Source organism: Chinchilla lanigera, unplaced genomic scaffold, assembly GCF_000276665.1.
Source record: "Chinchilla lanigera isolate Chin_1 unplaced genomic scaffold, ChiLan1.0 scaffold00045, whole genome shotgun sequence".
Lineage (NCBI taxonomy): Eukaryota > Metazoa > Chordata > Mammalia > Rodentia > Chinchillidae > Chinchilla > Chinchilla lanigera.
Genome location: NW_004955446.1, coordinates 2,108,085 through 2,135,690, shown reverse-complemented (window position 1 = coordinate 2,135,690; position 27,606 = coordinate 2,108,085). Strand labels below are relative to the sequence as shown.

The 27,606-nt window shown below is 41.2% G+C and overlaps 2 protein-coding genes across 8 annotated transcripts in view; both read left to right on the top strand.

Annotated features, from left to right (window-relative positions):
* Positions 1–27,606, top strand: part of Mast4 (microtubule associated serine/threonine kinase family member 4) — a 539,799-nt gene that overhangs the window by 378,471 nt on the left and 133,722 nt on the right. Inside the window, exon 1 of one of the 6 annotated variants that reach the window (XM_013518436.1) lies at positions 6,082–6,505. The exons of 4 other annotated variants lie outside the window; for them this stretch is intronic. In XM_013518436.1, the coding sequence (XP_013373890.1) occupies positions 6,414–6,505 (92 nt within the window). In that variant the 5' untranslated portion in view covers positions 6,082–6,413. Of the gene's footprint in view, positions 1–6,081; positions 6,506–27,606 lie in introns of those variants that run through there. One more of the 6 variants, XM_013518437.1, reaches the window with a different exon arrangement.
* Positions 4,356–6,141, top strand: LOC106149467. 2 transcript variants are annotated; one of them, XM_013518439.1, is made up of 3 exons: positions 4,376–4,628; positions 5,478–5,563; positions 5,915–6,141. In XM_013518439.1, exons 1-3 carry the CDS (start codon positions 4,542–4,544, stop codon positions 6,117–6,119), a joined length of 378 nt encoding a protein of 125 aa, XP_013373893.1. In that variant the 5' UTR covers positions 4,376–4,541; the 3' UTR covers positions 6,120–6,141. The 2 variants fall into 2 exon arrangements, with proteins under 2 accessions (XP_013373892.1, XP_013373893.1); XM_013518438.1 differs by having other exon boundaries at positions 4,356–4,628; positions 5,478–6,141.

The window sequence follows — 27,606 nt, the reverse complement described above, 5'->3', positions numbered from 1 at the left end:
TTTATTTTTATCCGTGTAAGTTTGTAGTACATAATGATTTCATTCCTCAAGGGGAGTTGGTACATGTACACAACACATCTTAATTCTTTTTTCATCCTTTTTCCCTCTCCTCTTTCCCTCCTTCTCTCTCTTTCTCTCTCTCTCTTCTCCTTTTCTTCCTCCCTCCCTCTTTTTTTTTTGAGACAGGGTCTCACTATGCAGTTCAGGCTGGCCTTGAACTCACTATGTAGCCCAGGTTGGCCTCAAACTCTCAGAGATCCTCTTGCTTCAGCCTCCTGTATGCTGGGATTACAGGAGTGTACCATCATGACCTAGCCCCTCCATCTCTTGATTTCCTTCCAATTTTCAAAAGAGCTATCTCTTTATATCTTATTATCTTTCTTTTACTTTGCTATTTAGAAATCAACCTTCCTGTTTATGAGTGAGAGGAAGGCATTGATCTCTGAATGTTGCTTTCAACTCCATAGTTGGTTTTTGAGCTCTGTGAGAGGCCAGTACTCCATGTGGTTTATTGATGGATCTTCCAGATAGTTTTACAAGAGAAAGACACCCTCCTCTCTGGATCTCTACTAGGAGCCTCCTTCATGTAGTGCAACCCCTCCAGCCCTGTAAGGATGAGGCATCATTTACGTCTGCTTCTGTTCTAGGGGGTGGGGTCTGTCTCAGCCTTGGGCAGCCCTCTTCCAGGACCTTCCCTGCTTGCAAAGCACAGGAGAGACTATGAGGGTGTTGTTTCAGAATGCTGCAAGGCTTCTCAATCCTACCCCTTCCAAGGCTGTGGGCTGCCTATCATGTTCACATGCTCCACTGCTTATCTGTTACATCTGTCAGGGAATCGCTCCCTTAGAAGAAGAACCCTTCACTCCCCATGCTTGCCCATTGTCTCCTCTTAGATCCTGAGAAGTTGTTATCTTATACCTTTGTGAACTGCTTCTCCTAGGATACAGAGAATGCCTGAGGAAAACCATGCATTCTATTCCCATCCCGGCCTGCCTTCAGCCTTTGATTTTTTTTTTTCCTCTTGGACCTTATCCTTCACCCTACTGTTGGGGATGACGTAGTTCTCTATCAGTGAAAGAAATTATTTTGTTTCCTTTGTTTTGGTCATTCATTTCAGAAATATGAGTCTTACCTTATCTTATTTTTAAAAATCTGGGTAATAATCCCAGGATGATGTAACTCTGCTTATTATCTCTTTCTTGGGTTTTAGCATTCAGATTTAACCCAACAAGTTCATTTTTATTTACCTTTTTCTCATCCTCCATACTTTAGCATTGTGAGAACAAATTTGCTTAATAACACCGGAATAGTTTTCTTTTAACCTGCTGCCCATTGAGGAAACTTCCTCCATGTTCCTACCCAGTCTTTAAGCTTTCTTTCCTGAAGGACTGATCATTTGGGATAGGCTCTTCACATTCCTACTTTCAGACTCTCAAGACAGCGTTTGGAAGGTGACCAAAGTGGACCTGTAGGTGAGGACAGCCTCGAGAATAGCGATTTCTAGGTAGGTGGGCTGAAGCTGGGCTACAAAGAGGTCAAAGTTAGTTTATAGCAGAATTCCTAGACTGGCCACGATTAGGTGGAATATTTATGGAATCTCAGTATGGATCCTACTTTCCCTAGTGTCTCGACATTGAGCATGGCCCCATGGCCAGACTGTCCTGCACAGGGAGTCTACAGGTCTCCAACCCCACAGTGTCCAAGTTCAAGGTGAGCCCTGGGGGGGGGGTCTTCCAACACTGTTTTGTGTGGGGGAGGGGAAAGCCTTTCTTACTGGGCAAGGACTACAGGTCAGAAAGTAGATAGGTTCACAACAGTGAACAGGACCTGCTGGTTTTTGTTTTGTTTGGGTTTGGTGTTTTGGTGTATGAGGGGAATGAATAAGTGAAGGACTTGGTCCCTTTTTTCCATGCTTATTTTTCCCTGCGCTACCATTTCAGTAGTGTGACAAAGCTTATTCAATTTCATTTACCCTTCTCAGAAAAACAGTTCATCCTGAGAGATGACTGAGCGCTTGGATCACAAAGCTTGTCATTGCATAGGCTTAATTGTTGTGCAGTAAGTAGAAAATCTTAGTAGAGTATCTGTGTATTAGCCTAGACTAGCTATATTCTTAAGAATTTCTGATAACTTCAATTTCTGCTTCATTCTGCAATCAGTTTTACTGCAGTTGCAACTAAACTATGCTTTAAGATTCTGCCCATATAATTATTTTGTCTGTAGGAAAATGTTAGTAGTTCTAGCAATTTTAATTCTTGTGTTTACTGACTGCTTTACTTTCTGAATCATAGGTTCCCAAATCAAGTCAAACAGGTTAGAAGACAAGTTATACTTTAATGTCACACCTACTCTTATCTTAAATGAGTGTGGGAATATATCAGACACTTTTACTATATTAACACATTCATTTCTGGCTCCTTGTGAACTTTTGAGGTTGGATAAAACCCAAATTCTCCCAAACCCTTTAAATGCAAAAAACACGGGGCTGGGGATTTAGCTCAGTGGCACAGCTCCTGCCTGGCAAGCGCAAGGTCGTGAGTTCGATTCCTGGTACCGGAAAAAAAACAAAAAACAGACAAAACAAACAAATAAATGCAAAAAACATACGAAAGTATGTGTAGTTAGAACTATTTATGTTTTTAGTTCTCAATGAGAATTTGCTTACATTCTTCAAAGTGCAGACTGCTAACAGTGACATCTGATGCTTGGAGGCCAGAATATTCATTATTCAGTCAAGAGAAGGAATAAATGTTTTATGCCATTGACTTTTCATTCTCGTTGCTGTCAGTCATATAAGAGATGTCAAATACATGGACTTTTCCATAAGGACTGTCGTGAATACGTGTGTTGGGAGGTATGGAAGTCACAAAGTCTCAAAACCAGCCAGAGCTTGAGTCCCACCTACTCCCGCTCCTGCAGGTTACCTCTGCGGGAACTCCCCTGCAGGACAGTTGCCCTTTGCGCAGGTTTTTCACCTTTGGACCTAAACCCTCTTCCACATAATTCTTTTAATATTCACAAACAGCTATTGCTCATCTCCTAAATTTTCTCTTCTGTGTTGTCAACAGAAAGAGCCTTTAACCTATAATTTATATAGCACTGTTTCAAGACCTCTCCTACCATCTTGATTGCTCTTCCCTGGGCAGCCTTTAATCCGTAATTCACCCTCTTCATCTAAAAGTAGCACACAGACTTGGGGGTATAGCTCAGGGACTGAGCACTTGCCTGGCATTCTGAGTCCTTGGGTTCAGTCCTCAGCAACACCCACCTCCTTGTCAAGAAAAAAAGAACCAAAACAAGTACAGAAAGTTTTTTCTTGGGCTTTAGATTTGTGTGTGGAATAAGGAGGCAGAACTTAGATTTGGATTTGGTCTCATTTCTTCGAGCCATGTTAAGACCTAAGGGCTGTTGGCACTGGAATCCTTCCAGTTATAAATATAGAATGAAATGAATCAATAAGTGAAAGTTTTTAGAATTTAGCAACACTCTCTTGGGACTGTTATAAGTTCAGGGTTCTTTGAAAACTGTTGATCTGTTAATACCGATCATTTCATTGCATCTTAAGAGAAATAGATATCCGAGCATTCTATGTGTCCATTCAAGGAGCAATTTTAAAATGCCTGTGTAAACCACAGGCTATCAGGTGCTAGAAAACAGAGATCAATAAAATATGGGTTTAACCTTGAGCACCTCACAACTAATATGGAAGTCAGCAGTAAACAATTACAGCACAGAGTGATCAGCACGTGGGCTGAGTCATGTTCAAGGCCCGGGAGAGTGGAGAGTGTGTTGTGAGGTAACCTCTGCTGCAGGCTCACGTCTGCAGGATAGCATCTTTTATCTTCGATCACCAACATTTGTATGCAGTGTATGCTAGACATGGGATTGAGGCGTTTATGTATATTGTTTTATTTCTGTTTAGGCTTTTAAGAGTTTACTCCTCTTACATACTCCATTTTGCATTTGGGGAAAGTGGGCAGAGATTAAGTGACTTGCCTAAGATCACACACAGTAAGTACTGGATCCAGAATTCAAACCCAAGATAGCACCCAGGCTTTATCCAGGGGAGTGGTTACCAACCGGGACTGATTTTGCCCCCACCCTCATGATGTTTGACAGTGTGTGTGGATATTCTGATTGTCACTACACTTGCATCCAGTTAGTAGAGATGGGGCAGGTCGGTAAACATCATCTAGAAGGTAAGAAAGCTTCCCAAACAAAGAATTACTCAGGCTAAAATGTCAGAAATGAAAAGCTCTGCTCTAGAGCATAGGGACTATCTTTTGTCAGTTTCTAAAAAAAAAAAAAAAAATAGCTTTTCATAGTCACCAGGTGGCCCTGGTAATTGGTTTCAGGAACATCTGAGAATATGAAAGTACTGAGGTGCTCAAGTCTTTTATATAAAACTGTGTAGTATTTGCATATAACCTATGCACTTCCTCCTGTATACTTTAAATCATCTCTAGATTACTTAGAGTATCTAATGTAAGCGCTTCATAAATAGTTGATAAGCTGTCTTGTTTAGGGAATGAGGACTGTATATGTTCTGTATTGACACAATTTCATTTTCAAATATTTCCAGTGCTAGTGTGGCTGAATCCATGCATGTGGAACCTGTGGGTACTGAGGTAGGCTGACTGTGCTTATACCACGGGGAGCATATTTTTTTAAAACAAGAGATGAGTTAGTATAGGGCAAAAATACCGCCCCTAAGCTCTCCTGGTCTGGGAAAGTATGTTTTGTCACTGAATGTTCCTGAGCCTCAGTCTCTCCAATATCACATTGGGAAAATACTGTACTTTGTGTACCTTTGTGGGTTTCAGGGATCTGAGAAGGCTAAGAGCGCTCAGAGATTATTCCGACGAAGCCCCTGTGGACAAGAATTATCCTCTGAAACTCTTACAGTCCTTGGTGTCAAAATCTTTCTGTGGCCATAAGGATTGGAAGACCCCACAGAGGACTTCTTTTTACTTTGTCAGCCCATAGTTTCCCCTTTTTATCTTCCTACTTTTTATCATTATTTACTGGATGGGCTAAGATGCTTTTTAAGAGATTTTATTTTTTGCTTAATTTTTAAGCAGTTATTATTCCATGTTATACCAGGTTTTACAGCAGTGACTTAAATTCTAATTTTTTCTTATATACATGCATTTATGGTTGGGAGGATTATTTAAAATACCATAGCTTTCTTCAAAATGAGTAACAGTGACTAATTCATCCCTACTCTCCACTTCTTCTTATCAAGCTCCATCATCCTTAGAGGGAAAAATAGCTCTAGCATTTGCTAAATCAAAGTCAGATACTATATTTAGATGCAGTGATTGAGCATTACCTAAATCTCTAGTAACCATCCGTGAGGCCATGTAGGTATGCACGTAGCAATCCATTATATGGATGGTAAACTCATAAATTTAGTTTAACCGTGGTTTTCTGGGAGGGTGGCTTCATGCTTTGCTTGCTTTTCCTGTATAACACAGGGCGTCACTGGCAGGAGTCATGAGGGACTTCCCTGGGAGCGTTGGAAGGTGATCTGCCCTGCGGTGAATCACCGGTCGGCCTTCAGGTGTGCGCAGCACACACCAGCGTGTTCCGGCGCAGCAGCAGGATTTATTTATTTATTTTGGGGGACGGATCCATTCCGGGCTCTGGGATGGGGGAGCGGCAGCGCAGGAGGATGCTTGGTGTCCCGCGCCTGCTCCGAGCTGCACACCGGGCCCTGCTCCCTTTCCCGGGAGGCCCTGCTCTGGGGCTGGGGAAGCCTCTGGAGGGGAGGGGGCACTCCCGAGGTGTCAGGTTCAAGTCCTCCCATAGGCCAGTTTTCTAAAAGTGCTTTTAAGTTTTCATTTTCATTCCCCAAGGAGCGGGGGAGGGCAAGAGGCGCTTTTTCTACTCAAATTCTTTTCCTTGTATGTAGATACCAACAAGCAGCTCCGCACTGGGCATGTTCGGATGTGAGTGATGTCGCTGATAAGCAACAGCCCGCAGGAACCAGACTTAAAATAGTCGTGCTCCCCCCTCCCCGAGCTGCAAGTGGTATCTGCCAAACAGATGACAAAGTACCTTGGACTGAATCACACCAGACAGCCTTTGGAGCAGAATGCACGGCTAAACTCTCGTAATTACTGTTTATAGCTGGCCAAAGCTCTCTAGGAGAGGGCAAACCCGAGAGGAAATAAGTTTCCTGAACCTTTGAGAGGTAGCTGTGTATTAATTAAAGGCTAGGACGGGACGGGTGATTCTCAGACATGCTCCAAGTTGTTCTTCCGAGCTAGTTGGCATCACGTTTTCTTGGGAAGGAGTAGACACTCAGGATTTTTTTTTTCTGGTTGTCTTTTTCTTTTTCTCTTTAATTTTTCCTTTCCGCGTGTTGGTCTCATGGCCTTGAACCCGAAGTGAATTGAAGACAACAAGAAATGGATATGTCTGACCCCAATTTTTGGACTGTGCTCTCCAACTTTACTTTGCCTCACTTGAGAAGTGGGAACAGGCTGCGGCGCACACAAAGGTAAAAACGCGGGATCCTTAGCCGGGAGAGGGAATGCTTTCTCTTCCAGGAGGCCTTGGCAGCCAGGGTTTTGTTTATTGGGTGACAGTTTGAAAAGTTCACGCCTCGGGAGGGGGCCACCGTTTCAGGTGTTCCGTGGTCTGTGGCTTCCGGGTAATCCCGCGAACGCGCGGCTTAAGAGTTCCCCTTTGAAGTGAGGTTGCTGAGGTTTCCCTCTGAGTGGTGGGCAGTGCGGAAGGAGCTAGGGGATTTACTTTGTCTCGGTCTGACCATTTGATCTGATCATGTTTCTCCATCGCATTTGCCCATGCGTTGGGCCGTCTGGTACTCTTTGGAGAGCTTTTCAGGTGTTCCCCGCACCACCTATGTGACCTTTGTACGATACAGGTGTGGGATGCACGGGTAGCCCAAGTTAAGTCTGTTTCACCTCGGTTGCCTACAGAGGCAGATCTGCATAACTTTGCCATTTTGATTTTTTACTGGTTCCCTGGCATTTATTACCAATACAGGGCTGGCCTTTTCGTTTTGTCAACATGTTTGGCAGCCTAGGTGGGGGAAGAATTTAAAAGTCAAAATAAAGCTGGTGCTATAAGGGAAAGGCAGTTTGGAGTTAGTTTGCTGCCACTGGAAGTAAATGTATATGATTTTAAAGGAGACATTTTCCCACCACATTTCTATCCAGCACAGGAGAGTAGCGTGCTTGTGGCTTTAGCGGGGCGAATCCTCTGAGTTGTGTTAGGTACCGACTCCTGGTTTTTCATAAAACTCGCCTTGCACGTGCATGGGAACATGCCTGCAATGCTAGTCAAACAAACAGGATACAGGCTATCAGATCTGGAACCTCATAATTTCTATGCACTACTGTTCGAAGAACACACAAAAAATGGTTCTTTCTGTTTGTTTATACCTGTAGCTATTCTTAGTGTTAGTGCAAATGTGGAATATTTTGAAAAACTTAGTGTTCTTTTTGGACTTTCCCACGGTCTATCTTACATTGCAGAATACTCTCAAATATACTGTTTATACACCCTCACAAGTCACATATGTTTGTGCGTGTGTGTGAAATCTGACAGGTTTTTAAATAAAATTTGTCATGCGACTTGAACGGTGTTGATACATTAAACCACGTTGAGTTCTGAAGTTGTGTCTTTTAGATACTGTGGCTATGCTTTTCCTGTTCTGGGATATAATATGTTAAGAAACTCTCTTAATGTTGGTCATTTTGTTCAAGCTGTGTCATCTGTGTACTGTGTCTCCAAAACAGTACAGCTGGAGCGAGAGCTGTGAACAGGCTACTGCTCCTTGTGGTGGTAAATCCTCTAACTTCTCAACTACTGAGTTTGACAGGAGCTATTTCTGTTTCCAAGTGGCACAGTCCTGGCTTTCAGCGCAGCCTCTACTCTTCTGTGGAGCCAGTTCTTAGGGAATCAGGATTGCCCTGGTATCTTGTGAGTGTGATCCTGAAAAGCAGCTGGAGTCTTTCTTCCGTCTGCCTACCTGTCGATAGTGCTATTGGTAGAGTCCTCGCCAAAGGAATTCTCAGGCTGGTACAACCCTGGGTTCAGGGCAGTATCTGTCAGTCCTGAACACTCCAATTCAGAAAATCACACTGGTGGAGAACCTGGATTTTAAAGACGCCTACGTTCTTCCCAGCAAAATGGGAATACATGGGAGGCCATTTCTAATCTCTTAAGTCTGGCCCTATGTCTTTGGTTCATCAAAACAGATAGGGAGATGGATTTTCTTACTTCCCACCCGGGAGTAGAGGTTGTCATAGCCAGTTACTGGGCATTCCCAGGATTCTTGGAGTTTAGAAACAAGTTTGCTATCATCATCTCTACATCCATCCAATCACTATCTACTGCAAAGGAACCAGGCCTGCTTTATATTTACAGCCCAAGTAGCTTTTCTCAAAAGGCTTGAGACAAGAAGTGTCCCTGATTTCAGAGGTTTTCTGAATTTGGAATACTCACATAGGCACTTTACAAACTTTATTAGCTAAGCATTCCTAATCTAAAATAATCCAAAGCTGGGTGTGGTGGCACATACCTATAATCCCAGCACTCGGGAGGCTGAGGCAGGAGGATTATTGTGAGTTCAAGACCAACCTGGGCTACAAAGTGAGCTCAAGGCCAGCCTGAACTGCATAGCGAAAACCTGTCTCAATAAAGACAAAAAATAAAATAAAATAATCCAAAAAGTCTGAAACTTGTTGAGTGTACTTTTTGAATTTTCAGATTAGGGATACTTAACCTGAAATATGTACATTGGGAAAGAGGTAGGACAGATGCTTTCTCCAGGGAAATGTATATGGCTGTGCGTTGTATTATTATACATTGGTCAATTCTGGCTTGCTCCTTTCGTGAGGATGTGAAGCATATGCTTACATTGTGACATTTGCCTTTCCGGGATATCGTTTATCTGCTCACAATCCTGTCTCCTCTAAATCACTCCAGTGCTTGTCTGTCCGGTCAGCTTCCTTAAAGATCTTGCCAAGTTCTCCTGTCTCTCTGCCGGTCTCAAAGAGGGTGTCGTCAGTGTCCAGGCGAGGACACCTTGTCCTCACCCTCAGTCCCATGACTTTAGCCCTCCGAACCTGTCTTGTGCACAAGCCTAGCTTCTTTCCTGTGTGCTTGCTGACTTATCCAACAGATTGCATTCAGTATTTTATCCCTCCTCCAGGTTCTGATTCACATTGTAATCCACAGGCTTCATCCTAGCCTGTTCTTTAGTATCATCATCTTCTATCCAAATTCAGCTTTGAGTCTATGAATGTGTGTTATAGCACTCATCAGGACAGGAGGCTTGTACTCCTTAAGCAAAAGCAATTATGAATGGTCTCGGATTCCTGCTTTAAACCGCAATTGTGATAGTAACCCGCCCCATGCAAGCCCTTTGGTTTGCTGCCTCACACCTGCCCACCAGTCAGCATGGCACCTGTTCATTAGTTTGTCCTCTCACGAGAAAGTTTTTAAGATTTCTCTTCCAGTTCAGAGTCCTGGCTGGTCCCAAACTTGCAGAGTTCTTGGAGAGAGAGCCTACAGATTTGCTTTCAGGCCTTAATCTTTTGGAATGCAGATGACTGATGACCTAATACCTTTTGTGTCTGAGCTGTGTTCCAAATGTGGCCTACTATGCCCTTCATTCTTTTCTGTCTTGGCCACAGCAGACAGTGGGTGTCCCGATGGTGTCTGAGGCTTGGCTGTGGAGCTCAGATACGCCACCAGAAGTGGTTCTTTATTGTGACTCCTTCACTCTGCTTTCCCCTTCCCTGTTTCCTTAGGGCCGCCTCAGTTGCTCACTTGCAGCTTTGAGGGACAGAGATATGACTTCCTAAACCTTCCTTAACCTGAATATTTTGTTTTACACTGAGGTAAAATTCACATGTTTTGGAGACTTTAAACTTCACAGACCAGTAGGTGGTGTGTCCTCTGAAGGTCCACTCACAGCAGTCAAAGTGAGCCTGCATTCTCAGCGTTGCCCATGGGTATAGCGTCTTTTCCTCTCACCCACTGGATTAGGAACATTTGGGGGGTAAGACCAAGCCTTTCCTTCAGTATGTCTGTGTCACTGAGGTAGAGGCTACAGTGAACTTCTGAAAGTTGCTGGTAGGTTTGAGGTGGGCTTTAGTTGTCCTGAAATGCAGCCTGGGAAATGCAGAAAGTGTTTGATCTTTAGTTTTAAATGTTCAGAAATCCATCATGTTTTCATTTGGTGTAAGTGATAATCTCTGAACCAGGGTGATACCTAAATCAGTGAAACCCTTAATCACATCCGTTGGTGACTCAGTTGACCACCATAAGCAAGTTTTCAAATACATTTTCCTCAGAACCAAGGGATAAAAGCAGTTTTCCTGATTTGTTTGCTTTAATTTTGGTTTGGTTTGGTTTGTTGTGTTGAACTGGCATTACTCAGCAGTTGCTGTGAACAGCAGGTACATTCAGAGATCTTAAACTAACTGCTGTAGTTGGTGGGATATATTGAATTTTTAAGCACACTGTATTTTCCTTTCAGACATATCTGTGGTGCTTCGTGAGTTTTTTCATTTGTTTTGCTCATGAATGTATGAGAAGGACATAGAATAGACTTATCATCTGTCCCACTATTCTGAATATTAATGAAGTTGTACTCATCCCTTTTACCCGAAGCCCAATTAAATATACATTTATTAATTACCTACTGTGTACCTGGGCACTGTGATTTTAGGTGAAGGCCATAGGTCTGCCTCCCCCAGACATGTATTACAAGCAGGACAATGGAGAAGCGTTTGCAATACGTATTTGTAAGTATTTATAAGACATGGGTGTGGCCCATGTGTAAGAGAGACAGAAAAGGCATCAGTTCAGGAAGTTGTAAAAAAATAGGTTTGTATGTATCTGACAGGATATGGCCTTCACAAGGGGCAGGAGAAACAGCACATACAAAGGCATATTGGCCATGACAACACAGAAGTCAAGGGAGTAGACAGCTGGGTACTGCTGGAGTGGAAGGAAGCAGGGCATAGCTCAGTGTTGTTGGAGCAGAAAGAACCAGAACATAGCTCAGTACTGCTGAAGCAGAAAGCTTGAAGAGGCAGTCATGCCCAATGGTTAGAAGGATCAAGCTGCAGCCAGTTGACTTGTGTTCACATCTTGACTCAGTGCTGTTAAGTTAGTTTCTCAGGGTTTAAGTTGCTCCATCTATGAAATGGAGATAAATAAATTACTTACGGATGGTTATAAAGATTAAGAGGTATCCCAGTGTGTAAGTTGCTTAATGCGATGACTGGCACATAAAAACTCTGAATAAATCTTAGCTCTTAGCGTTATCCCTGTCATTACAACACAGGGATGAGTAGTGGATGATGAGGCTGGGGAGGGGAGCCAAGGAGTTGGTCCTTTATCCGGTGGGAGAGAGAGAAGTCTAGTGGCATTGGGAGTTCAGGTCTGGGAGCAGGGGCGAGAGCTGGACACCAGTCAGTAAGTCCTTGCAGCAGCCCAGTGACAGCTTTGGCAGGCCTGAATAAAGAAAATGGTCACTTGGAGAGATATTAAGGTTGGAAAATTGATAGCAGTCAATGAGCCATTAGCTCTGCATGACAAAGAAAGATTCCACAATGGCCCTGGGGTTTTTGACTTGGGGACCCAGGAAGTGGAGGAACTCTCTGTACATGTAAGAGGGGAAGGGAGGGAAGACACAGGAACCTCCACTTGTGCTCACCTCTTTCATCCCCCAAGCACAGTTCAATCTATATTTGTCTAATATTGTTGTGTAGGGAGTGTCCTGGGGTGTTCATGTCTTTACCCAGCCCAGGCAGGACAAGGGATACTGTAGTGGTCAGCACACCCCAAGTGTTTGGGCCTCACCTATAAACTGATATCTAAATATGTCCATTGGCAGATTGTGGCCAGTGTTGCAAAGCTCTAAGTAAGAACTGAGAAGAGGGAGTAACTATGTGAGCTGGGGGGCGGGGCAGGTGCTGCTCTAGATAATGTGGTCAGGGAAGGCCTTTCAAAGAGGCCCAAAGGGAGACCCAAAGGATCAGGAAGAGCCATCGTGGGAAGAGGAAGGGTAGCTATCTGGGAACATCAAGGGCTCTGAGGCAGGAAAGAAAGACTGAAATATGCCCAGGCAGACAGGTGCAGGGCACGCGGCAGGCTGGACCAGAAAGTGTAGGCACGGCCTCATCATGTGGACCATCAGAAATAAGCTCAGTTTATTTGGGAGAGCTGAAGGGGCTTCGCTGAGGACTGGGAAGAGACACAGTACAGGAAAGGCAGCCCGGCAGGAGTGGGGGAGCTCTCTACTGAGCAAGGGAGCCTGTGGACAGTGTCATCACGGAGGCCCAGGAAGGGAATGGCCGGTGCTCTTGCTCCACAGAGTTGAAGAGAAGGTTGTGTTGTGGTTGGCAGCTGGGAGGTCATCGATGACTTCACCCCAAACAGTTGCTCCAGAGTGATGGGCTGTGGTGGGTGTGTCACGGGCCAGGAAACAGGAGTAAAGGAAGAAACCGGAGACCACGGTGGTGACCACTCCCTGTGGGGAGCTAAATGCAGCAGCCACACATCATGAGGTCCTAGCCTCTGTACATTCATGGCTGGCCTGTCAGCCGTCGGCCCTGAATCATATCCCCTTACTCACAGTTACTCACTTTCTTGTCCGCTTCATCACCCAAATTGGTAATGACAGTTTTCTTTTCACCTCCTTTCCAGTAGCTCAGGGCTCACCACAGCCTTACAGTGTGTGTGTCCTTCCCTGCATGTTCACTGTTGAGTTTCCCGGGCTGTAAAGCCCCAGCATCCCACCACCACCACCACCCGTGGGTCTCCCGCCCAGCCCCAGTGCCTGGCCTTCCCCCTGCGGCTGTTCCACTTGTTGCTGGCCCACTTGTTGCCGCTCCTCTCCTTTCCTCCCGCACCTGACCTGCGGGCTCAGCCCCTCCCTGAGTGCCTGTGCCCATTTCCTCCCACTCCCTACCTGCCTTGCCTGGGCCTGTTTCATAACTGCTTCCTTTCATCCTCCTTTCTTCATGCTTTCTACTGTAGGCTGCAACGGCAGCAGGCCTCGCCCTTCCACCAGCTCTCGTCTCCCTGTAGCTCCAGTGGCTGTTGTTCCCTACGCTGGACTGCAGTCCCTCAGGGTAGCTTTCGCTCTTGAGCACCATTCCTGGCCTGGTCATGGGGCCTTGGAGAAGCTCTGACCCCAGGTCTGAGCTGAGCCGGGCCACTTCACACCATGGTGGGAGTTTCTCAGTGACTCTGCCTGTGGCCTGCTAAGGCTTGCCAAATATGGAGGGTGCAAGCAGGAATATGCACACTTCCAAAGTGTTGCTTTTAGCCTTTGCTGGGAAGCTCGGGGTGGGAGCTTATAGACTATTTTGCCTCTGGAATACGCAGATATATTGAGAAGGGATAAGGAAGGGGGAGAGGAAGGAAGGGAGGAAAGGAATGAGAGAAAAAGTCCCAAGGTGGACAGAGAGACACATGAGAGTGCAAAAAAGTAGATTTTAAAAGTTCATTAAAAATAAGCCATTGGAATGTGGAACATACTCTCCATGGGGAGGTGTGGACTGGTCATTGGATAATTGGACAGCAGTGTGAGAGAGCTATGTGTTTGTGTGTCTGTCTGTCTGTCTGATTTCTCAAAGCATGGAGGTGAAGAGTAGTATATTGATAAATCCACAGAAAGGGAAAGAATCTTTTATTCTCCTATGGCTTTTCTTGCCTTTCTTTATAAACACATTCTGTTACCAGGAACCTAAATAATGTCTTTAAAAGAGGCAATCATAAGGTTCAAGATAGAGGCCATCTGCTTTCTGTTTTTAATTGACAGATTCTGGGATCAAGAAACCATTTGAGTCCCTATATGAACATGGCCCATAGAGGAGAAAACCTAGTATAGGGCTGTAAGTTAGGAAATAGCTCCTTGCATTGGTTGAAAAGAAATAGCTGGTCTGTCAGGGAGATTAGGACCAGAGGCCCTGGACCCACCCTCCCCATACACACCCATCTGTAGGGTGAGAGGGCAGACACAAAGCTATTTAATCTGAGCTGCCTTTGCTACTAGTAACCTAGTCATTTGAGAGTGACATCATGGAAACTGAGTAATCATTTTGAAAGTTAGGTACTAGAGCCAAAATATTAAAATGGTCCTGGGGCTACCTGGAAGAAAGTAGGAACAGGGTGCATATAAAACCACCTGTTAAAAACAGTCTCTGTCAATAGAAGTGTTGGCTTATGACATATGGTTCTTGGATACCTAGTACATTTGGTAACTAGAGAGACCTTTAAATGAATGTTCCCATGATTAATAATACTTGTAGTTCTGGGACTTTATCTTTTTTTTTGTTTTGTTTTCTTATATCTGCCTGGAAGTTAGGAAATTTGAGCATGAACTTGGTTATGAATTCTGGAAAAATTCTCAACCCTTGTTAATAGAAAAAGGGCATTTTAGCCACATAAACAGGTATTAAACATGCTTATTAGAGAAGGTGATTATACTGATGTCAAGCTGAGCCACCATGTTGGTTTATTTTAAAGGAAAAAGGACCCTAGCACTGAACTGAGTGGTCAGCACTTAAAGGAGAATAGATTGGTAAGAATAGGCGGTCATTACATTTCTACATTTTACTGACTTTGTGTTCCTTCATTTATCAGTGACTCTGTTTTCGTTAGAATTTAGGGTCTCTTAGCAACTGTAACTGCAGGCAAAAGTGCAGGCAGTATGCAATCTTGATATGTGATAGACGAAGCACCATTTTTATTCTGAAGTTCTTGAATAAGGTTTTAGCTCTTCGCCGTGTCCCTGGAAGTTTCTAACCAGACATGGAAGTTCAAACTGCAGGTATCTTTGGGAATAAAATACTAGATTGAGAGCAGCTACCCTGGGTGGAGAGAATGTGGTTCCCAGAGATCACATTTGTGGAACTTGTTGAAGTCTCTTATGGTCATGAGATGAGGAGAGGAAAAGCGATGGATCCACGAGCTCCGTTTTGCTGTATGAGCATTTATAGAAGCTGTCTTTGCTTGCCTTTTTTCTGTCCACTTGTAAATGCTATAAGGTATGTTGGTTTCTAAGACTTGACTGGGTCTCTTCCTTAATTACTTCACTGCTACTGAATTTCTTGGCTATTAAACCCAAAGGGAATTACTGTACCTGTAGCTAACATGAAAATCACTTGTGTCCCTTTCATATTTATGTCTTTTAAAATGCAGTATGATGGATATCCTTAAATTGAACATTATAATTATTAAGTGTTTTACTTCATAGATGTGGCAGGGGGGCTGGACTGGGGAGAAATGTATGTTTGTCATGGGAAAAACCACCAGCTGAATAAAGTACTCTAGGAAATAAGGCAAATGAATCCTTTGTTTCTGTAAAACAATAGCCATTAAGTGGCTATTATGTAATGTTATTTCTTACGTCTGAGTTGGATGACTTGTTGATGTTGGAATTTGAGATAGGATCCCTAATCTCAAGACTTTTGATACAAAAAAATCAAAGAATTTTCCAAAGAGATTACTCAGAGCAGACAGTGCATATTAGAGATATTGAAGGTGTGTTGGATTTCATTTCATTTTTCTATGTGAAGATCAAGGTTCTGCACTTGGTAGATTTCATCCTAAAACCTGCCCAAATAAGCACAGATAATTGACTAATCCAAAAACAGGTTCATTGTAAAATTAGCCTGAGCTTGCACAACTCCTATGGAAAGTAGGCTAGTAGCAGAACAGTTGATAGGCACATCACCTGCCAGGGCTGTCTAAATTACTGTAAATTTGCATTTTCCACATATGATAAATCTCTGAGCAGAAGAGGGTTTCATCTTTGATCTCAAATGGTCATCGGGGCCAGTGCTGGAATGGATGGAGTATATCCAAGGTGCTTTGGGTGTTAGTTGCTGTTACGGATTCTGTGAAAGAAGCTTCTGTGCTTATGAGTCATAATTTCCAGAATGTTTTAGTACTTGATGTCTGGGGTTAGATACTTGGATCATGAATCTAATAAAGTATGAAAGTTGCCACAGTTTTACTCTGTAGTGTGTAAAATTTGCATATATCATTCTTTCCTAGTAGATATCTTTTCTCCTGTCAAGTTGAGGGAGGTTAGCTTTAGAAATCAAAGATTTATAACCTGAGAAATCAATACAGTAGTGTATTTCTTCACAAAGAAATCCAGGCTCAAGAATAGAGACCTGCTCTGTTTGATTCATTCCGTAGATCTTGGTGGTTTGGATACCATTTTACCAACATAGCCAGTGCCAAGCTGTTTGGCAGGTAGACTTCATGTTTCTGTGACAGTGTGACAGTCACTTGTTACTTGCTAACTTCTTACAGAAAGTTCTTTAAACAAGAGCTCTTGGGGTTTTTCTTACTTTCTGAGATTAGTCTAACTTCTTATATCAGCTTTAGGGGGTTCAAGGGCACAGACACTGCACTGTTTATTATGGTGTTTGAGTGGGCTTGCATGTGTAGTATGATGCAGCTTTGTGTGCCATTCCTAGGATATACAAACATTCCATGGAATGAGTCCAGGTTAAAAATCCATGAGGGAAAAGAGTTCTGACTCTTGGCACTGATGCACACATTCAGAAGCATTGTATTCAAGCCAGTGTAAATATATATGCCCTTTACCCTTTCTTTCAGTTAGCAGAAATCACCTCTAAGCACTTACTTTGGCATTAAGGAAGCTCGTCATGAACTATTGTTCCAGTAAGATTGTAGTCCTGTTTTAAGGCAGTGCTTTAGTTCCCATGTAAGTGACTTGCCCAGTCTGAGCTGAAGAAACAAACTTCGCTTTTTTAACCTTCTATTCTTATAAGTGTGTCCTGCAGGCAGTGGCTTGTAGCTGTTCCTCCTGCCACTTAACAGGTTTGATTTCAAATCTATTTCATAGAGAAATTAACATGGTTGGAGGGTGTTCATGGCCCAGCATTTATGGATTTTGTTGGGAAGTCCCAGGTGTGTATATATCTTAAACTCAACGTTAAAGGCCTATAAGGCAAAGCGATTCAGATTTTGCTTTTGTTTCACTTTGTTCTGTTTTTGTCTTGTACTGATAGACTGAATTTGTTAAGATGTCTTAGGGATTGCACTGGGAAAGGTGATTCCCCTAAACTTGAGGCTGCTGTTCTTTCTGTTCCTTCTTTTGGCTGCCTTAGAAGCACTAGAGATAAGTCAAGTGTTTATAGTCTGGGCCAGAAGACAGGGAAGCCTATAGCTGGAGGAGTGAGCTCCGAAACATGGGAAGTTAATTATAGTTAAAAATACTTAAAGGGGCTGGTTTCTGAGTCATGCATTTTTCTGTGACCCTTTTACTGCTCTGGAAGCTTGCAGATGAGCTTGAATCACCCCTGAAACTTGATAATGTAATAATCCAGTTTGGTTATGTTTGACTTATGTAGACAGGGTCTAGAGATCTGTCACATCACCTCATTTCTTAATTTGTGTACTATTTGCTGAGTGCCTGTTACATGACAGGGGCTATGGTTATCATCTGAGAACCAAAGATAATGGGTGGCATGATCCTTTAAGTAGCTCGGTCTAACGGGGTGAGAAAGTAATGTAGACAAATAATTATAGTAACATACAATAACCAGCTGAAAATCTACCACCATCAGCCGAGGAGGAGGGATGGGAGAATGGGTATTAAGGAAATTTGATGGGTGTTGTCTCACTGAATTTTTACAAGAACCTCTTGAAAATTATATTGTTTTATTTATCAGACAGAAGAAAAAAGTTGAGACTGAGAAAGTATGTAATTATCCCCCAAGTAACTGCTAGTAAGTGGTGAATTTCAATATACACTTTACTGTTTTGTCTCCAAAGGACCTACAGCTCTACCAATATTCTAATTATTGAAACTAATATTTATAAAAGTAAGACTTACTGTCTTAATTTTACATAACAGCACCCTCTTGGCAACAGGTATTTGTGGAATATAGATGCACAAAAATCTGATATTTTTGGTCTTTGTTATAGAAATGCCACCTGCTGTCTGAGAGAAGAGAGTGAAAAACAGAATTAGATTTTACTTTGTTTTAAAATTGCCACCTGCTGCTTCTTTTTCCCACTAATGGAAATGGTATATGTATTCTACTGTAATTTCCTCATCTTAAAGCATCAGAGTTTATAATGGTGTTTGAGTGGGCTTGCACATTTAAATTGAAGCTTTACTTAGGATGTTGCTCTGAACAGCTGTTATTTTATGGGGCTTTTGAATGAGTAACACACCGCTGCACCTAGGCTTGTCTTTCTAAAATTGTCCTCTATTTATTATATTATCCTGCACTCACATGTGTGTGTCTATTATGCACACATCTCAAAATTCATGCAGATCTTGTGCCAGTACAAACAGTTCATGAAAGGGACAAAAGTTTTGCATCTTAAATGGCAGCATAATGGGAATGTCAATAAAGGTCTGCTGGGAGATTTTAGAGATAAATTATTTATGGCTTGTATGTATTCTTTTTTTAGAAAATAATATAATTCTCTTGAATATGCTAAACTAACTGTTTTTAAGAAGGAGATAGTTTCGTGGCACTCCCATAAATACATCTTTTCCTTTGGGAAGATCATTGTTTATTAGAGAACTAAGAAGTAACTGCTTTGTAATACATAAAATAGCTATATCAGGACAAACTATAGATAGTCTCCAACATGCAGAAGACACAAATATTGTGTGCAAGATTTTATAAACCACAAATCTAAACAAACCCCTCAGTGGCCGTCTCTCAGCTTCCTATGCTACAATGAGAACTGTTTGTAAAGAATGAATGTGCCCTTCTGAAGACTGAATGAAGGACGTCTTCCATTCAACTATTTTTTTTTTTTTTTTTTTTAATTTAAAGGTGTTTTTCATGCCTGACAATATAGATTCAAGACTTCTTCAGGTTAAAAGAAAAAGATTTCTTCAGGTTACTACTAACAGGGGACCTAGCAGTCTTATTTACTTACTGTAGAAAAGGAAGTCTGGGCAGTTAAGTGGTTTTTATTTTGTTTTGTTTGATTTACACTGACTTTATTGAGGTACAATTTATATACCGTAAAGCCATGCTTGTTAGCTGTGTAGTTCAAAGTGCTTAAACCTACAAAGTGATATAGCTATCTCCACAAGGAATATATATATAATATTTATATTACCTCAAAAAATTTTAAAAATTTGTAACAATTTGATAATGGTAATATGGGTAGGGATAAAATACTTTGTTTTGCTTTCTACACCCTCCATTGTTTTCAGTCAAACTCTACATTTATTAAAATTTCAGTTCCTCCCCTAATGTCTTTTCTTTGTATCCCAGGATCCCATCTAATACAACATGGTACATTGTAGGGTCTTCTTCAGGCACCATTTTTTGGGAGGAAATTATTAACATATACTTAATTACATGATCAATGCCAGGAAAATGCATCAGAATGAGGTATTTGAAAGAAAAATTGTATGGCTCATTATTAATATGCAGGAATCCTTTGGTGCTACATAGATGAAGAAGGTATTAGAGAATAAGAAAAACTGACTAGCAGGAAATGTTTAAAAATAATTAGGAATTATTTATTGAGGGAAGAAACTGGGCCATGAGGTGGGTGATTTTACCTACGGTGGTATAGTATGTAAGTATATGTAAGATGTGGTTTTAAACATACATTGTGATAGTTGGGACAGAAATATGGACAACTGGCAGGAATCTTGGAGTTTTTCTATGCAGAGGCAGATCAAACAAAACGTACATTTTTTTTTTTCCCCAGTACCGGGAATCGAACTCATGACCTTGTTCTTGCCAGGCAGGCGCTGTGCCACTGAGTTAAATCCGCAGCCCCATAACATACATTTTATAAAACATAAATTCAAAGTATCATTTGCTTTGTAAAATAATCAGATTCTTCCATTATTTTATTATATTTTAATTCCAGTGGACATATATAGACTTTAAAATAAATTTTAAAGCAACACATACTCAAGATTAAGAATTGGGAAAATACAAACAACCATAAAAAAATGGCCCCCAAACCTAGTATTTAAATATAACCATGATTAAAAATTAAATATTTGCATGCTTGCATACATAGCTACATACACCACAAAAGTCATATTTGATGGTACGTTCTACTTTTTGGTCTGGGTTTTTCTTTCCCCTTGATGAGGTCCAAGTTAAGCTGCCCTTAATGTCCAAGTTTACAATGGAGAGAGTTTAGAAATTTTGAAAAATATCTGTAGTATACAAGAGAAAATGAGGTGATGGCATTCAAAGTTTACCTGGACAGGCTGCTGTTGTGCTAGTGCTCAGCCTGGCTGTCCTGGGCGAGTTGGTAGCCACCTCTGTGACGCACAGCTAGGGGCTGAGCTAGGGGCTGAGCTAGGGTGCTGCTGCTGTCTCGGAAGTCCCTCGTTTCAGGTCCTCTTTTTTCCCACCTGTATTTACATCTTTCTCAAAATGCGCCCTTTAAATATACTAGTGCTAACTCAGATTACAATTACCATAGGCTTAAATGTTAAACCTCAAGATCCAAACTTTATCCCTTATGGATGTGAGCAAGCTTGCCAGATGGCAGGCCAATTAATATATTTTTTGCAAGGTGCAGAAATGTTTTTTTTTCTCCAGAGGGAAACAATGAATCCATCTGCTCCACATCTTCCTTTTCCTCTGTCCTTTGGGGAAAATCATCATTTAATTTTCAAGTATAAACTGTGCAACTTTTTAAATGATGCTTTTTTTTTGTTTTAGAGAAATAGGCTCAATCGTGGAAACTATTTTTCCTCAACATCATAAAACCTGTGTCATGGATTAAAATGTATACAGATATTTGAGTTCATCTGGAGTAATGCCTTTCTCTCTCTTTCTTTCTTTTTTTTTCTTTCTTTCCTTTCTTTCTTTCTGAGACAAGGTCTTGCCATGTAGTTCAGAATGGCCTCAAATTTGTGATGATCCTCTTGCCTCAGCCTCTCAAGTGCTGTGATTACAGGCTTGCATCGTCATACCTTGCTTAGACAAGTACTTTTTTTGAAAGTTGGGGATGTGTTAAAAATGAGACTATCAGAGCCATCTAGACCCACACCTCTGCTCCATTATAAGATGAAAATATTAATGTTTAGGTACCAAAGTTTCAAACTGGGAAGCAACAGACATGGACTTGGAACCTTGTTTTCAGGTTCCAAATTAGTAGAACCATGGTGAAAATAGAATGTTTAATCTCTTAAGGAGGGAAAAAAGGAAGAAAACCCTAGATTGAGATTGATCTAAAAGTGCACTTAGATTTATTGCCTCTTCTGAGTTTCGGGCACTGAGCTGTGTGTATCTCCTTTACAGTCCCTTTTTCCCACAAGTGGCAATTCAGATCAGTGGGTAACTGTTTGCTTTAGGATGTATGCCTTGCCTCCCAAGTTCTTAACAAGTGCCACATCCTTTTTAAAACACGGTCAATGAAGGTCATTGTCTGGGTGTGCAACAAATGAGTTAGTTACTGAGTATATGAATAGCAGTGGGGTTATTTTCCAAAGTCCTCTTAGAGAATATTGAAATTGCAGCGAGATGACTGCGTTTTAGCTTTGCCGTACTCTGCCACGTTATGGCACAATATTAGCTTCTTCTCCCCTATGTTTTGAAAGAGTGGAGTACTTCAGAGAGTCATCTAAAAGCTTCTCTTAAGCGGAGTGTTTGACCTGACTGGAGTTGTTGATGTCTTCCATATTTTGCCATAGTGGGCAGAGAGCAGTTTTGTTAACCAAGAGAGATTTAGACTTGACTCAAGCTGACTTTTCTATCTGTCCTCAACCTAAAAGGCCCTTCTCATAGAGCAGAAGGACTTTAGGACTTTGGGTTTGAGCAGGCGTGTTGGGATGCTGACTCTGCATCAGCCTAGACATGTGGCCTTGGCCAGTCCTCTGATCTTCCACACTTGAGTATTCATCTTTAAGTGGGAAAATATAACCAGCAAACCTGTTGTGTGTCCTAAATAAAGTAGATTGTGAAGCACCTAGGGTAGAAGTAGCCATGCAGGACCAAGCTGTTTTGTATTTTGAGCTTTATTAGAATGTAGCCATAGTGGTTTCAACTTAGGGATTATCTGCTACTTGTGATACAAAGGCAGAATGGAGTTGCAGTGGAGACGGGCCTGCAAAGCCAGTCTGCCCCTTTACAGAAAAACTTCATCCAGCCCTCATGTAGGGCAGTACTTAGCAAATGCAGGCCTTCCATGAATGTTAACTTTTCTTCCCATTGATTGTTTCAGTTCAATCTTTCTCTTTAGGCTTTATTTTCCCCTAAAACACAGTGAGGGATGGCCCATTCAAATAACTCTTCTGGAACTGCACTTCATTTCTGGAACCTGTCCAAAGCCTTGAGCCAGGGCACAGGCCAGAACACGTTGCAGGAGGCATCTCCCTGCTCCCATGCCCTGATATGTAGCATGTCTTGGCTTGAGCTGGATGTTGTACATGCCACAGGAATAGCATTTTCTCTAATTCAAGTCTAGATACAGGCATGCTATAGCAACATGTCCTGCTTTAGTTGGGATTATTTCTCACTCTGCATAACCAGGTATGTCCAATCTGTACTTCTGCGAAAGCTTCCCATCATAACTCTTATACCTGGATTTTTTTCCTTTATTAGTACACTAAAGAATCACTACAAATTAAAAATACCATATTTAGCAAAGAACCTTCTGAAATCTTACAGCAGGAGTTCCTGTACCAACTCAGGGCTGTTAGAAAGGAAAAGTTCTCAAAGCAGCGATAAGGATTTTTTTGTGTATGTTTATTTGGTTTGGTTTTTAAAGCAAAGTGAACTCAGAGTTCCTTGGCAACTTTGATTAGGGATACCCTGGTGCATATTAGAAAATTAAGACTGGGAATAGATTGTGGTAGAATGTGCGGGATAAGGAATTGAGATTGATCATTCTCCTCCCACACACAGAGGAGAGAGAGATGAAGGACTTCAGAGAGCAACTAAGGGCAATTATGTTTACTTAATATTTTTTATTTTTAAAAATATGTTGAAAGATAAGCCTTCAGAAATAGATTTATTCACTGTTTGAACATCAACTTATGCTCTTAAAAATGCTACAAATAAATTATAGGCTAATACTCCAAATTTTATGAAGTTGTCCCAACCCTTTTGCTCTTCCCCTCTTTTCTACCATATTATATTTCTTTTGCTTCAGTGCAGTCCTCTGCTAGCTTTTATCCCAACATGTTATAGTTCTGTGTATGCTTATCTAGATTTCCAGCTGATCATGAGTGTCTGGAGCACAGACTTTATGCAGGCAGACTGCCTAGCACATAATAGACACTTAATAAAGCTTTATTGACTGAAAGCAATCCACAGGGAGCATATTCATGCATATAGCTTTTTCTGTCGTTTGGACTATTTCCTTAGGATAAATTCCCAGAATAGAGATTTCTAGGCCAAAGTGACGTGAACATGTTTATGAATCTTAATTCATAGTGCCAAGCGGCTTTTAAGTCTACTTGAGATGCCTTCCAAGTTTTCGTTTCTCGTATTGCATGGTACATTATTGCTAGGTTGGCAGTCTGGTGTTCCATATTTTCCCTAGCAAAAGAATGACAGTAGGATACATCATCGCCAAATTCAAGTCTGGAATGAATACTGCATTTGCTTTAGGATGAACTATTTCTGAAAAAAAAATTGAATCCTTCATGTGAAACTTGGGAAACAGAGGGAGGCGGGTATCCGAGGAAAGGTATCAGATAAAAGATATTGTATTAGGGTCAGATAATTCCTGGAGTTTCATTACTGCTCTGAACTTTTACTGAACTGCCATCAATATTTCAAGAAAGCAATCAGATATTTTTGATTTGCTTTTCCCCCCAACACATTTAATGTTCAAATATGAAACATTACTAAATGCAAATTGTTGTTAATGCACATTCCAAGGTCTGCTTTTATCAAGGTTTGAAACTCTTTGTCTAATGTATAATGCATTTCCATCTTCAATTGATCTGATTTGTGTGTGTGAAACAAGATTGAGCCTCCATGCTGTGACCTTGGGCAACAGTAGCTTTTTTTTTCTTTCCAGTTTGATGTTTTTCCCTCCCTCTTCTCCTTGTTTGACAGACTCGTAAATTACCCATGATAAATAGCCATATCTACTTTTTGGGCACAAGTATGTTGAGAAACACATAGCGTAATGCAGATAACACCTTATAAAATGGCTTGTAAAGTTTATGGAATCTAAGTTCAACAGAGGAAGAACAGTGTTGCATTAAAAATATCTTGTGCAGATTGAGAATTGTGAATAAGAAAGTTCAAGATACTCTAAAAGATTATGCTTTATGATAGCTCTAAGTTTCATACACACACATTCTCTCTCTCTCTCTCTCTCTCTCTCTCTCTCTCTCTCTCTCTCTCACTCTCACTCTCCCTCCCAATTTAGCTTCAATTCAAACTCAACACTGTGACTTCATTCTCTAGAGAGGTAGCCAGATAAAGGAGTAAGAAAGCCTTCTACATGCTAGATTTGACTTTCAAAACTACCCTTCCTTTTTTATAGCAAGTCAGAGTCCATATTCTATAGCATACATGAGTCGTGAAGTCCACGTTTGCAGACTGTAGTCCTTCAGGGCCTTACTGATGTAGGTAGCTTGTGGAGAATCAAGGTGAGAGAGTCCCTCCACGAGTCCTGCGTCCTGTTACGTAAACAGAGCCCAATGCATCTGGGTCGTGTAGATTGCTGTGAAGATGCTGGAACACTGGAAACCGAACCTCCTAACCCAAATAGCTTTAACACATTTGAGATATTCTGAGTTATTTACCAAGTCAAAATTGGGAGGCTGGATGGCAAAGGTAATTACGATGAGTGGTATTTTGGGTGTTGGTAAGGCTGGGAGATGTACGATACTTTAATTTATTCATTTCTACACTTGTTCTTTTTTATTTTTGTCTGACATTAGTTCTTAGTGTTAAAGCACATTTGCGCCTTTGTGCACCCAGTCCTTAGAGTTCTTTTCACCCTGCAAAACTGAAGCTCTTTAACTATTAAACATTACCTCCTTATCCCCTCTCCCCTTGGAAATGACCATTCTGCTTCCCGTGTCTGTAAATTTGACTCCTCTAGGCATTTCATATAAGTGGGACCATACAGCATGGGATTTCTGTGGCTTGCTTTTTTTTTTTCTTTAGTACAGTGACCTCAAAAGGTTTATTCACATTGTCACATGTATCAGAATTCCCTTTTTAAGGACCAAATGGTATTCTACTGTATTTACATGCTACATTTACTTTTTATCCCTCCATAGACAGGGACTTTGGGTTTGTTCTACTTTTTGGTGATTGTGAGTCACACTGCTAAGAGCTGTACTGCGGTGAGCATGGGCGTGCAAACAGTTCTTTAGGGGGTTGGATACTGTATAGTGAGGGAGGAGCTGATGGAGGTGACCTCTGGAGTTTGTCCGGGCACTCACTCTGGGAGTGGCATAATTATTAAGGAGATTGTATGCCAGAAAGTGATCCTTGGTTCATCTGGCTGCAAAGTAAGCAGTCAGGAAAGTGCTGGGTTGTCATTAGGTACCTGGCTTGTACCTAAGAAACCCAAGTTTATTGAAACAAATGCAAACAATGCGAGAGTGGTAGAAGCACTTGTTACCATGAATATTTGCCTTCGGAGAAGCTTGAAAGCCAGGGCTTGTGGGAATGTTATTCTTTCTTGCTGTATGTGTTGTAAGTTCTGTCATTTACTTAAACCTGTATCTCTCAGCAACTCAGCATCTCTTTGTCAATATGGCTATTTATCATCTCTTTGTAACAGGGCCATGAAATTTGTACATATTGTGCATTGCACCTATCTACTTACCAGGCTTGAATTGTTTTGTCCAACCAGAAACAAAAATCTTCGAAAAAAGCAAAAGTTCAGGAATAATATTCACAGAGCACTTTTTATCTGTTAGTCTTAAAGTAGTTTTCCTCTCTAGAGTTTATAAGTGTTTTAATGATCAAGGTCCAAGAATGTTCTAAGTATGAAGAGGGCAGAGCTGTTTTCTCATTACCTACTTACAACCTTTAACTTTGCATTTTGGAGAGAGAAAAAAAAAATTGTTTTTGCAAAAGGAAGAGCCGCAATTCTTTTAAATATCACACCACTTGCCTATTACAACAGTATCTCAGTTGATTTTAATGGTGAGGGGCATTCATTTTGGCTTTGCAGTGGCTATATCAGTGCTTCTGGATTAATTTGGGTCTTAACTCATAGCCTGATAGACTGGGGAGGAGCATGCTGAGATTTGATTTGTCTATCTGCTTGTGAAAGCTAATTCATGTGCACTAAGAATGCTTTGTAAACATGGAATTATTTTCAGGCAAAAATGGCCCATACCAAATTAGATAGAAAACTTAAAGCAAAGATCGTAAGCATTTTTTTCCTCCTTTAGTTGCTGCTATGGATCAATATCTTCTATTGACTTTTCTGTGGGATTGCATACAATTTTATATCATAGTCATTTATGCTAATCAGTATAAAACAAAATAATTGTAAATCATAGGTCCTTAGGCACATATTTCCACGTAATACTTGAGGCCACTGAATTCGATTCAAAAGAGATAGGAAAAATAATCCATCGTGTTTTAGTGACTTCAGGAGGCAGACACAGATGTGGCTGGCAACCACTCCTCCCTCTTCATTTCTGGGCTTCACCTTCTGTCTTAATCGTGAGTATAAATGCAGATAAAATGCTTTGAAAAAGAACTGAGATTTAAATTAACCAGTTATCTTTATTTATGAAAATCTAAATATATCATGCTAAATTTGGAAATGGGATGAGTATAACATATCCTATTCTAATGTTTTTATGGAAGATTATTAAAAGTTATCTTGATCAGGAAAGCATGATTATGTAATTATTATAAATTATCAGAGTTATTGCTAGAAGATGTACAGGAGAAATTATTATCTGCATTTTTAATGATACAATTCAGATAATTAGTGTAAAAGACAACAGTTTTTTCTTTAATGTACCAAGATAGGTGGTTTGACCACTGTTTCATTCATATGTGGCATTCAACTCAAGTAAACGTGCAGTTATTACAAAATCCATTTTGACCGGTAGCCTGTACAGATTTTTAAAAATTCTTAACAGAGTCTCAGTTGTGCTATGGAAGACAAGTCAATTCTAGCTGTGACCATATCCCTGCATATTCCCACAGATAAAAGCAAATGTGTGTAGTGCACATACGGGTCGGAAGGTTAGTGCACAGTACAAGAGCAGAAAGACGCCATTTAGCAACATGGGCTCAGACACACTTTCTATAAGTCGTAGAACAGTGGCGCCAAACCTTTTACAGCTTTCAGTGGTAACACACAGCCCACAGTGGCACGTGTGCCATAGGTTTGCCACCAAGCCCTAGAACTATATCCAAGATGGAAAACCATCCTTCTATTTTTCTTTCAGTAATTCTAAATAAAAATTTTACATATCAGAATGAGAAATAGAAGCTCTGCATCTTCTGAGAATAGCAAGCCTTTTTACTAGAAGTTTGGGTCTAAAAACAGACCTATAGATTGTCACTGAGTAGAGTGTTGGATGAAGAAGGAGTTGTTTAGCTTCTTGTTTATTTCAAGCAATTCAGATTGAAAGAGCCTGACTTCCTGGATCCGAGGCTGGGACCACTTCTAAGT